The following is a 12,783-nucleotide window of genomic DNA, read 5'->3' as shown; positions in this document are numbered from 1 at the left end:
GCGGTCGATTAGTTACAACTCGGTCACTTTACTTATAATTTCCACAGGGCACAACCGGACATCCACCATGCTATTAACACTCTCCTAACTTGCCCACTCACTTACTCACGTCACTCACCCCACATACTGCCATTCTTAAAGGAGCACACGCATGCAGTCGTGGTCAAAAGTTTACATACACTTGTAAATAACATAATGTCATGGCTGTCTTGAGTTTCCAATCATTTCTACAACTCTTAATTTGTTGTTTGTTTGATCTGACCACTGAACTTTCCTCCAGAAGGTCTTATCTTTGTCCATGTTATGTCAGATGAAACAAAAATTGAGCTGTTTGGTCACAATACCCTGCAATATGTTTGGAGGAGAAAAGGTGAGGCCTTTAATCCCAGGAACACCACTCCTACCGTCAAGCATGGTGGTGGTAGTATTATGCTCTGGGCCTGTTTTGCTGCCAATGGAACTGGTGCTTTACAGAGAGTAAATGGGACAATGAAAAAGGAGGATTACCTCCAAATTCTTCAGGACAACCTAAAATCATCAGCCCGGAGGTTGGGTCTTGGGCGCAGTTGGGTGTTCCAACAGGACAATGACCCCAAACACACGTCAAAAGTGGTAAAGGAATGGCTAAAGCAGGCTAGAATTAAGGTTTTAGAATGGCCTTCCCAAAGTACTGACTTAAACGTATGGACAATGCTGAAGAAACAAGTCCATGTCAGAAAACCAACAAATTTAGCTGAACTGCACCAATTTTGTCAAGAGGAGTGGTCAAAAATTCAACCAGAAGCGCCTTATTGCAGTGAAACTTGCCAAGGGACATGTAACCAAATATTAACATTGCTGTATGTATATGTGGAGGGGGGTGAGGCCTGCGGGCCTGCAGCGAAGCGGGGTGTGCCAGGACCGGCGAACAGAAGCGGCCGTTGCTATACAGCGCATGGGGAAGGAGGAGGACCCCCATGCATTTATCGCCATTTTTATGGCCACGGCGGAAGCGTACGCATGGCCGAAGAAAGAATGGGGCGTACGTCTCCTGCCACTGCTAGCAGGGGAGGCGCAGAGAGCGGCGCTCAGCCTACCGGCGGCCTCCCGAGTACACTTCCCGGACCTGAGAAGGGCGGTGCTGGACCGGACCGGGTGCACCGCTGAAGACCATCAACGCCGCTTCCACCCGGTCCACCAGCGCTTGCAGGATTTTGCCCTGCTGGGCCACTTGCTGGAGGACCGACTCCATCTGTTGTGGCTTGATTCTGTCTCTTCCGGCTCAGGTGGTCCGGCCATGTTGGGCGCCAAATTGTGGAAGCTCTCTTCAAGTGGGTCCTCTTGACCACTTAGCATCTCCAGGCGAGCCCGTTTCATGGTTTAAAATACAGTTTTACTTTTCCCACAATGTTCTCAGGTTGCTTTTCAACAGTAGTCTGTTGGTCTCTCGCTCTCGCTCGCCCTCTTGCTCCAGCTCCAACAACCTCTCTCCTCCCGGTTTGCTGCTTACACAGAGTGACAGGTGATTAGATAACAAGGCCCAGGTGGGCCATCTACGCACCTGTCGCTGACTTCGAGGCCGGTCCTGGCACACCCCGCTTCGCTGCAGGCCCGCAGGCCACGCCCCCCTCCACAGTATACTTTTGACCCAGCAGATTTGCTCACATTTTCATTAGACCCATAATAAATTCATAAAAGAACCAAACTTAATGAATGTTTTTTGTGACCAACAAGTATGCGCTCCAATCATTCTATCACAAAAAATTAAGACTTGTCAAAATGATTGGAAACTCAAGACAGCCATGACATTATGTTCTTTACAAATGTGTGTAAATCTTTGACCACCACTGTAGGTTTGAAAACATACAAAACAAACTATTTGAGGAATCAGACTAATTTAGTGCGTAGAAACGTAGTGAATGACTGCAGCCATTTATGCGTAACTGTGCCAGTTTACATGTACCTTCTTAAGGTGTTAAACAGCGACCGCAAACAGGTTTCAGGTTTGATAAATCAAAATGTTATATTTGCGTTGCACGTTCTATTAATCGCCACATATTCTGCATATGCAGAATAACTAATTATTTTGCCCTTTTAACAGCTCGCACAAGCTTAGTGGATCATTTTTGTGCGCGCCTTGTGTGGTGTTCGGGTCTGTGGGACCCGTTTAAATTTTTTATTAAAAGAAAAATGATACAATTAATTAATTTTTCAAACTGAGACTCACTGACTTTGGCTCATTTTCTGTGAAGAACATATATCAGAATACATATCTAATGACAACACACCATACACCCCCCCTACACATTTCTATTACATATAAGATGTCCGGGTTCACTGGACACACACACACACACACACACACACACACACACACACACACACACACACACACACACACACACACACACACACACACACACACACACACACACACACACACACACACACACACACACACACACACACACACAGCAGGCCTAGACAGGAGGAGGACAGAGTGTAGGTACACAGAACATCAGAGGGTCAAATGTGCGAGAAAATGAGAGCAGACAGTGTTGACAAACAATGTTGCAGCCTTGTGTGGGAACCGCAGGTGCAGAAACACAAAAGAAGAATCCCTGTGGGATGCAGAAACTGGCAGAGAAATTTTCCGTGCAACGTTCATATTGTTGTTACTCAGCCAGCGTTTGTGGGTCTGATGGACCCGTTGCATTTTGTGGCTTTTAATGCCTCACAATCAAACACTTTTATGTTAAAATACTGAACAAAAGTTTATTTGGATAAGGTAAACGTCTGTTCAGTATTTTAACACAAAAGTGTTTGATTGTGAGGCATTAAAAGCCACAAAATGCAACGGGTCCAACAGACCCACAAACGCTGGCTGAGTAACAACAATATGAACATTACACAAGGGCTAGTAGATCATGCCCATACTGTTTGTACAACCAGACCATTCTTGGTCCTTAAGGCCCCATCACAATGACACAAGGTTATATTTTTATAGAGGGTATGATCTGCAAATGTACCTATTTTGACTCTAAGTGGAAATGAATCCATAAAGTGAGGTCAAGGAGGTAATTCACTTATATAGCTGCCTGATTTATAGCTCTGTCTTCATTACTTATAAAACTGTAAAGATGCGGCCAATAAACTCCTAATGATGTCACCGATGAGTTTGCAAGGTCTCAGCCCTCCACTGAAGACCTCAGTAATCCCAGTTTGGACACATCACCTGTGTTCAACTTTGTTAGGGACGTGCCAGAGTACCAACACACCAGCCAATGTAAACGATGGTAAACCTCACTGCCTGACACCATAAGAGTTTGTGCCGGACTTTGATTTGACAGCTCAGGCTTGTAGCTCCATGTCTAGCGCTTTCTCACTCTCATTTGGCAAACCCAGGTCCGAGCCACGGTTATGGAATTACTGCTGACCTGTCTCCGCTGGGGATGGTCTCCTGCTGGCCCCACTATGGACTGGACTCTCACTATTATGTCAGATCCACTATGGACTGGACTCTCACACTATTATGTTAGATCCACTATGGACTGGAATCTCACTATTATGTTAGATCCACTATGGACTAGACTCTCACAATATTATGTTAGATCCACTATGGACTGGACTCTCACACTATTATGTTAGATCCACTATGGACTGGACTCTCACTATTATGTTAGATCCACTATGGACTGGACTCTCACTATTATGTTAGATCCACTATGGACTGGACTCTCACTATTATGTTAGATCCACTATGGACTGGACTCTCACTATTATGTTAGATCCACTATAAACTGGACTCTCACTATTATGTTAGATCCACTATGGACTGGACTCTCACTATTATGTTAGATCCACTATGGACTGGACTCTCACTATTATGTTAGATCCACTATGGACTAGACTCTCACAATATTATGTTAGATCCACTATGGACTGGACTCTCACTATTATGTTAGATCTACTATAAACTGGACTCTCACTATTATGTTAGATCCACTATAAACTGGACTCTCACTATTATGTTAGATCCACTATGGACTGGACTCTCACTATTATGTCAGATCCACTATGGACTGGACTCTCACACTATTATGTTAGATCCACTATGGACTGGAATCTCACTATTATGTTAGATCCACTATGGACTAGACTCTCACAATATTATGTTAGATCCACTATGGACTGGACTCTCACTATTATGTTAGATTTACTATAAACTGGACTCTCACTATTATGTTAGATCCACTATAAACTGGACTCTCACTATTATGTTAGACCCACTATGGACTAGATTCTCACAATATTATGCTAGATCCACTCGACGTCCATTGCACCGGTTGCCCGGGGGGGGGGGGGGGGGGGGGGGGGGGGGGGTGTCCCCACATCTGCGGTCCCCTCCATGGTTTCTCATTGTCATCCCATTGGGTTGAGTTTTTTCTTGCTCTGATGTGGGATCTGAGCCGAGGATGCGCGCAATTTTTCAGGACTTATGCAGATCCCAAATACAGATCAGCAGGTACCAGAAGGTAAGAAAAGTTGCTTTTGCATAATTTTGCGAAACAAAACGCCAGATAATATGTCTTACCATATACAGTCCAATCCATCAAGCGGTGTGGCTTCATAGCTTACCAAAGTCGTACTAAAACATTTTAATATATTTTTGAGCGCCGTGTGTAATGTTCCATATTTTCAATGGAACATGTAAAATGTTGGTGTTGTTTACTTGAGTCACATTGCAGTCTACACGTATCTCTTATGTTTGACTGCCATCTACTGGTCACACTTATCATTTCACCATGTACCCAATAAAATTGCTTCGAGGTCAGTAAGCAAAACCAGAATTATTTCGTACGAGTTATAAGGCACACTGTCGAGTTTTGAGAATTTTAAGTGCGCCTTATAGTCCGTAGAGTACGGTACCCATCCCTACTAATGCCGTTGCCACCACAGTGAACATGGCATTAAATAGAGACCGGCGTGATACATTTCTTCACTTGTACAGAGACTTTATGGACGCCCTGTATGTTTTATTCATGAAAACATGAGTGAGACTTTCTCTGGGGGAAGTTAACTGTCACTACTCTGTCAACTCTGTGCAAGTGCACAGCGTAGGTGTGCTTGCGACAAAGAGTTTTCTGCTCAGCTGACAGCTCCACAATGAATTTCACTCCATAATGTCGGCCAATTAAATTCACATCCGGTGTCTAAAAATGTCAACAGAGCTACCCAAAAGCTGTTGATACTTCTTTAATTTTAACGCACTTGGACCTACCAGAAGCTTTTCTCGCCATCTAAAGAAAATCTCCTTGTAGTTACCTTGTTGGGATGTCAGCAAAGGTCTTTTTGTGGTCATAAACAACACACCTTGCTCTATTGTAGGCTATGGGGTACGCTACACTGGGGCTATTCCACTAAACTGTTTTAGGGGCCACATTTCCAGAACATTAAGGACCGGGGTACCGAACTTCTCCCTTCACCATTATGTTTGAGAACCAGTATTCTCTGTTGTAGATATGTTGTTGGTCTATTTATTTTGTCAGAGTTACATATTTCAGTAAAAAAAATAGCCCTGCTGTCCACTGAAGTGGATGGTGGCCCCTGGCTAAATTGAGGCCCTAATGCCTGGTTCACACCAACGGCGCTTTCCGCGCTTTAAAGCGGTGAGCAAAGCGCCGTCATTTTTGTCAATTTTCCACGAATATCCCGATCTCTGAAGTAATGTTATGCTTTGATACGCTCTGATACGAATTAGTTGCCGCTTTGTTACCGTTCCTCACGCTTTGATCCCGCTTTGATACGCTTTAAATCACGCTTTGATACGTTTTATTACGCTTTATTGAACTTTATTACGCTTTGATGCGATCCTGACGCTTTAAATCAGGCTCTGACACGATTATCAAGCTCTGTTGTGCATTGTTACAACAAAAATAAGAAAAAAATGTGAAAAACTCAGTATACTGTTTTCTACACATTTTTTATATTCATTTATTTTTAAAATTTCTCTTTTTTTTCCGTTATATTATGTTTTATATCTTCATTTCTTTTATTTTTGTCATCTTAATAAATATCTATCTTTCATTTGTTATGCTAGTTGAAAATAATAAAAGGCAATTATCCACACATTTTTTATATTCATTTATTTTTTCAATTTCTCTTTTTTTTCGTTATATTATGTTTTATATCTTCATTTCTTTTATTTTTGTCATCTTAATAAATATCTATCTTTCATTTTTTATGCTAGTTGAAAATAATAAAAGGCAATTATCCACGCATTTTTTATATTCATTTATTTTTTCAATTTCTCTTTTTTTTCCGTTATATTATGTTTTATATCTTCATTTCTTTTATTTTTGTCATCTTAATAAATATCTATCTTTCATTTGTTATGCTAGTTGAAAATAATAAAAGGCAATTATCCACACATTTTTTATATTCATTTATTTTTTCAATTTCTCTTTTTTTCCCGTTATATTATGTTTTACATCTTCATTTCTTTTATTTTTGTCATCTTAATAAATATCTACCTTTTATAAAACGTAGCATATTCTCTTTATTATTAACATTTTCATACAGAAAAATGATAGACAGTAATGTCAAACTGCAACATCAAACCGCAAACTCTAACAGAAGTACAGAAACAATGATCATCGTATAAAAAAGGCAATGATGCAAAAGAGAATGGATTTGTAATCCTGTGTTGGTTTTACATAAAAGTTTCAATGTCACTAGTCAATATCACAGTCACTTCCTATTTGTAGGGGTCCGCGCTTTGAACCAAGATCTGTTAAGCTTTCCTACGCTTTTAGTCAAGTTTTGCTGAGCTTTGTCACACTTTTTCACGCTTTATTCCATTCTTGACAGAGCGCAGAATTTTTTTAAACCGTTTAAAAAATGTTGGCGAACTTGCCGCATGTCCCGCTTCACTACAAGCTTTCCCACGATCCATTAGGACCTTCACGCTTTAATCAGGCTTTGTTACGCTATAACGCCGCTTTGCATGCCGATTTAAAGCGCCGTCAAAGCACCGTTGGTGTGAACCTAGCATAAGCAGAATTTCGTACTATTTGACTCAAACTTGAATGCATATTTTGGACCTAATTGGGAGTTATTTTTGATGAAATAAACACAAATTTAACACAATTAAAACATAAAATAGCCAACCTTTTGCCACAGTTCGGGATTAAATGCAGTATAGCGTTTCCCCCAAAATATTTGTTAGTCAAGGTGGAGTCTCTCCAGAGGGAAGGGGGCGTGTAACGTCCCCATCTCATCGCTGCCTGGGGGGGCAATAGACTACAGACTGTGGTGAAGTAGGCCGGCTTCGTCGCGTGAAGAAGCCGGCCTGTTTAATGGCTTGATGATGAATGGTAATATACGATATATATCTCCATATTTTATCCGTAAAGTAAAAACAAAACACAAAACAGTCCTAGTTACCTGAGATACTAAGTATGTCATTATTTTGTCTTAGTAAGTCAATATTTACTAACACAAAACAGTCCTAGTTACCTGAGATACTAAGTATGTCATTATTTTGTCTTAGTAAGTCAATATTTACTAAGTCACGTTACTTAGTTACCTGAGATACTAAGTATGTCATTATTTTGTCTTAGTAAGTCAATATTTACTAAGTCAAAATAATGACATACCGGTACTTGGTATCTCAGGTAACTAGGACTGTCATCATTTTGACTTAGTAAATATTGACTTACTAAGACAAAATAATGACTAAGTCTGAGATACTAAGTATGTCATTATTTTGACTTAGTAAATATTGACTTACTAAGACAAAATAATGACTAAGTCTGAGATACTAAGTATGTCATTATTTTGACTTAGTAAATATTGACGTACTAAGAAGAAGAAAAAGCCGGCTTGCTTAATAACTTAATGATGAATGGCAATACACGATATATATCTCCATATTATTTTCCGTAAAGTAAAAACAAAACACAAAACAGTCCTAGTTACCTGAGATACTAAGTATATCATTATTTTGTCTTAGTAAGTCAATATTTACTAAGTCAAAATATTGACATACTTAGTATCTCAGGTAACTAGGACTGTTTTGTGTTTTGTTTCTACTTTACGGAGAAAATATGGAGATATATATCGTGTATTATTTTGTCTTAGTAAGTCAATATTTACTAAGTCAAAATAATGACATACTTAGTATCTCAGGTAACTAGGACTGTTTTGTGTTTTGTTTCTACTTTACGGAAAAAATATGGAGATATATATCGTGTATTATTTTGTCTTAGTAAGTCAATATTTACTAAGTCAAAATATTGACATACTTAGTATCTCAGGTAACTAGGACTGTTTTGTGTTTTGTTTCTACTTTACGGAAAAAATATGGAGATATATATCGTGTATTATTTTGTCGTAGTAAGTCAATATTTACTAAGTCAAAATAATGACATACTTAGTATCTCAGGTAACTAGGACTGTTTTGTGTTTTGTTTCTACTTTACGGAAAAAAATATGGAGATATATATCGTGTATTGCCATTCATCATTAAGTTATTAAGCAGGCCGGCTTCTTCTTCTTCTTAGTAAGTCAATATTTACTAAGTCAAAATAATGACATACTTAGTATCGCAGACTTAGTCATTATTTTGTCTTAGTAAGTCAATGTTTACTAAGTCAAAATAATGACTAAGTCAAATTAATAAAAATTTAAGACTTTAGTTTAGGCGGTGGCTCTTTGTTGTTAAGGCGGCCGCCTTAACAACAAAGCGCTGCAAGAAACCCTGCAGTACATTTGGCTTTAAAAAAAAAACGTTCTCAATCTCTTTTGCCACTTGTGCCAGGCATCAAATTCCAAATGAGCTATAATTTGCAAAAAAATAACAAAGTTTTCCAGTTCGAACGTTGTCTTTGCAGTCTATTCAATTGAATATAGGTTGAAAAAGATTTGCAAATCATTGTATTCTGTTTTTATTTACCATTTACACAACGTGCCAACTTCACTGGTTTCTAAAACTTCTGCTTTTTTGGGGGGGGGGGGGGAATATTTAGGCTTACTGTGCTACTGTATTTGAATGTTGGTCATTATGGTGGTAAATGGAGAGCCAAGTTTTGCTGAGGTGGTACACTGCAAAAACTGAAATCTAAGTAAGATTAAATATCTCAAATAGGAGTGATATTTGCTTATTTTCTGTCTGATAAGATAATTCTGAGTGTTTTGCTTGTTTTAAGGGTTTTGGTCCTAAATGATCTCAGTAAGATATTACAGCGTGTTGCTGAGATTTGATGACCTATATTGAGTAAAACATGCTTGAAAGTAGAATATCAACTGGTGCAAAGCTGTGTCATCAACACTCACAAGTATAAAACTACTTTTTTAAAGTAATCACTTCTTACTTCAAGCATGAAAAAAAAAATCATGACTTTGACACAATTGTGTCTCATAAACAGATGACAACCAAATGGACTTTGCTGTTTTATTTTCAATGAAACAATAGAAAAAATACGTACTAGATTTGATTTGATTTGATTTTTATTAAGGATCCCCATTGGCTGGTTGCCACAAAAACCCACTAGTCTTCCTGGGGTCCAAAGTGTATAGTGGTACACTTGTTATACGTGAGAATATCCTTATTTTAAGGTATTTTTGGGTTCATTTAGCTAATTTTACTTGTTTTGGAAAGTCTTGACATGCCAAATTTTCTTGCTCTATTTGGCAGATAATGTTGCTTAGTTCATATAGAATACCCCTAATTTTTGTATTTTTGTTTCTTGTTTTTAAACACTGACTTTTTGCAGTGTACGGCCACCCTCAGTGTGTCCTGTATGGCTGTTGACCAATTATGCATTGCATTCACTTGTGTGTGTGTGTGCTTGAAATCAACGTTATCATTAAAGGCCTACTGAAATGAATTTTTTTTTATTTAAACGGGAATAGCAGATCCATTCTATGTGTCATACTTGATCATTTCGCGATATTGCCATATTTTTGCTGAAAGGATTTAGTATAGAACAACGACGATAAAGATCGCAACTTTTGGTATCTGATAAAAACAACCCTTGCCCCTACCGGAAGTAGCGTGACGTCACAAGACAAAGGATTCCTCACAATTCCGCTTTGTTTACAATGGAGCGAGAGACATTCGGACCGAGAAAGCGACGATTACCCCATTAATTTGAGCGAAGATGAAAGATTCGTGGATGAAGAACTTTAGAGTGAAGGACTACAGAGTAGTGCGGGGTGTATCTTTTTTCGCTCTGACCGTAACTTAGGTACAAGCTGGCTCATTGGATTCCACACTTTCTCCTTTTTCTATTGTGGATCACGGATTTGTATTTTAAACCACCTCAGATACTATATCCTCTTGAAAATGAGAGTCGAGAACGCGAAATGGACATTCGCAGTGACTGAACATGTAAATACACGGTTAATAATTTTCAGCTTTGCGAAGCTAAAAAAATAGAAGCTAACTTAGCTACAGAGCTAACGTGATAGCAGGCTCAAATGCAGATAGAAACAAAATTTAAAAAAACCCTGACTGGAAGGATAGACAGAAGATCAACAATACTATTAAACCATGAACATGTAAATACACGGTTAGTAATTTTCAGCTTGGCGAAGCTAAAAAAATAGAAGCTAACTTAGCTACGGAGCTAACGTGATAGCATCAGTCTCAAATGCAGATAGAAACTAAATAAATAAAAAACCTGACTGGAAGGATAGACAGAAGATCAACAATACTATTAAACCATGAACATGTAAATACACGGTTAATAATTTTCAGCTTGGCGAAGCTAAAAAAATAGAAGCTAACTTAGCTACGGAGCTAACGTGATAGCATCAGTCTCAAATGCAGATAGAAACTAAATTTAAAAAAACCTTGACCGGAAGGATAGACAGAAGATCAACAATACTATTAAACCATGAACATGTAAATACACGGTTAATAATTTTCAGCTTGGCGAAGCTAAAAAAATAGAAGCTAACTTAGCTATGGAGCTAACGTGATAGCTTCAGTCTCAAATGCAGATAGAAACTAAATAAATAAAAAAACCTGACTGGAAGGATAGACAGAAGATCAACAATACTATTAAACCATGAACATGTAAATACACGGTTAATAATTTTCAGCTTGGCGAAGCTAAAAAAATAGAAGCTAACTTAGCTAAGGAGCTAACGTGATAGCATCAGTCTCAAATGCAGATAGAAACTAAATAAAAAAAAACCCTGACTGGAAGGATAGACAGAAGATCAACAATACTATTAAACCATGGACATGTAAATACACGGTTAATAATTTTCAGCTTGGCGAAGCTAAAAAAATAGAAACTAACTAACGGCGGCGGGCGTTGTACGCTTTTGACGACACCCCGGCCGCCATCAGAGTCGGCAAGAAACATATATTTCCCCAAAGTTACGTACGTGACATGCACATATCGACACGCACGTACGGGCAAGCGATCAAATGTTTGGAAGCCAAAGCTGTACTCACCGTAGTGTGTCTGCTATCCAGCTCAAACACAACACAACCTCCTGGTGTTGGTGTTGCTGCAGCCAGCCGCTAATACACCGATCGCACCTACAACTTTCTTATTTGCAGTCTCCATTGTCCATTAAACAAATTGCAAAAAGATTCACCAACACAGATGTCCAGAATACTGTGGAATTTTGTCGAAGAAAACAGAGCTATTTGTATTGGGTCCAAACACTTCCCTTGACCTCGTGACGTCACGCGCATACGTCATCATACCGCGACGTTTTCAAGCGGAAGTTTCCCGGGAAATTTAAAATTGCACTTTATAAGTTAACCCGGCCGTATTGGCATGTGTTGCAATGTTAAGATTTCATCATTGATGTATAAACTATCAGACTGCGTGGTTGGTAGTAGTGGCTTTCAGTAGGCCTTTAAACCAGTTGAAAGATCATACAACGTGTCAGCCTTTCTTGACATCTTGGAGTAAAGACCATTGTTAAACCCGTCCAACGCAACATTTTTATGTAAGTGGGCAGGCACGCCGTTTATATGGAGGAAAAGCGGACGCCTGGACAGCATGCGGCTGTTAAAGGCCTACTGAAATGATTTTTTAAAATTTAAACGGGAATAGCAGATCCATTCTATGTGTCATACTTGATCATTTCGCGATATTGCCATATTTTTGCTGAAAGGATTTAGTAGAGAAAATCGACGATAAAGTTCGCAACTTTTGCTCGCTGATAAAAAAAAGCCTTGCCTGTACCGGAAGTAGCGTGACGTCACAAGACAAAGGATTCCTCACAATTCCCCGTTGTTTACAATGGAGCGAAAGAGATTCGGACCGAGAAAGTGATGATTACCCCATTAATTTGAGCGAGGATGAAAGATTCGTAGATGAGGAACGTTACAGTGAAGGACTTGAGAGACAATGATGGACGTATCTTTTTTCGCTCTGACCGTAACTTAGGTACAAGCTGGCTCATTGGATTCCACACTCTCTCCTTTTTTTATTGTGGATCACGGATTTGTATTTTAAACCACCTCGGATACTATATCCTCTTGAAAATGAGAGTCGAGAACGCGAAATGGACATTCAGTGCCTTTTATCTCCACGACAATACATCGGCGAAATGCTTAAGCTACGAGCTAACATGATAGCATCGTGCTTTAACTGCATATAGAAACAAAAAAATAAAGCCCTGACTGGAAGGATAGATAGAAAATCAACAATACTATTAAACCGTGGACATGTAAATACACGGTTAATGCTTTCCAGGCTGGCGAAGGTTAACAATGCTGTGCTAACGACGCCATTGAAGCTAACTTAGCAACTTAGCAACGGGACCTCACAG

General features: G+C 39.2%; 1 protein-coding gene across 1 annotated transcript in view; it reads left to right on the top strand.

Moving 5' to 3' along the window:
- The first annotated feature begins 934 nt into the window (after positions 1-934).
- The window catches only part of LOC133633432 (potassium voltage-gated channel subfamily KQT member 5-like), a 123,399-nt gene continuing 111,550 nt past the window's right edge, over positions 935-12,783 (top strand). Inside the window, exons 1-2 of the mRNA XM_062025958.1 lie at positions 935-1,293; positions 1,397-1,501. Of these exons, the coding sequence (XP_061881942.1) occupies positions 935-1,293; positions 1,397-1,501 (464 nt within the window). The remainder of the gene's footprint in view (positions 1,294-1,396; positions 1,502-12,783) is intronic.

Source organism: Entelurus aequoreus, linkage group LG18, assembly GCF_033978785.1.
Source record: "Entelurus aequoreus isolate RoL-2023_Sb linkage group LG18, RoL_Eaeq_v1.1, whole genome shotgun sequence".
Lineage (NCBI taxonomy): Eukaryota > Metazoa > Chordata > Actinopteri > Syngnathiformes > Syngnathidae > Entelurus > Entelurus aequoreus.
Note: the sequence above shows the minus strand (reverse complement) of the source record. Positions and strands in the feature narration are given on the sequence as shown.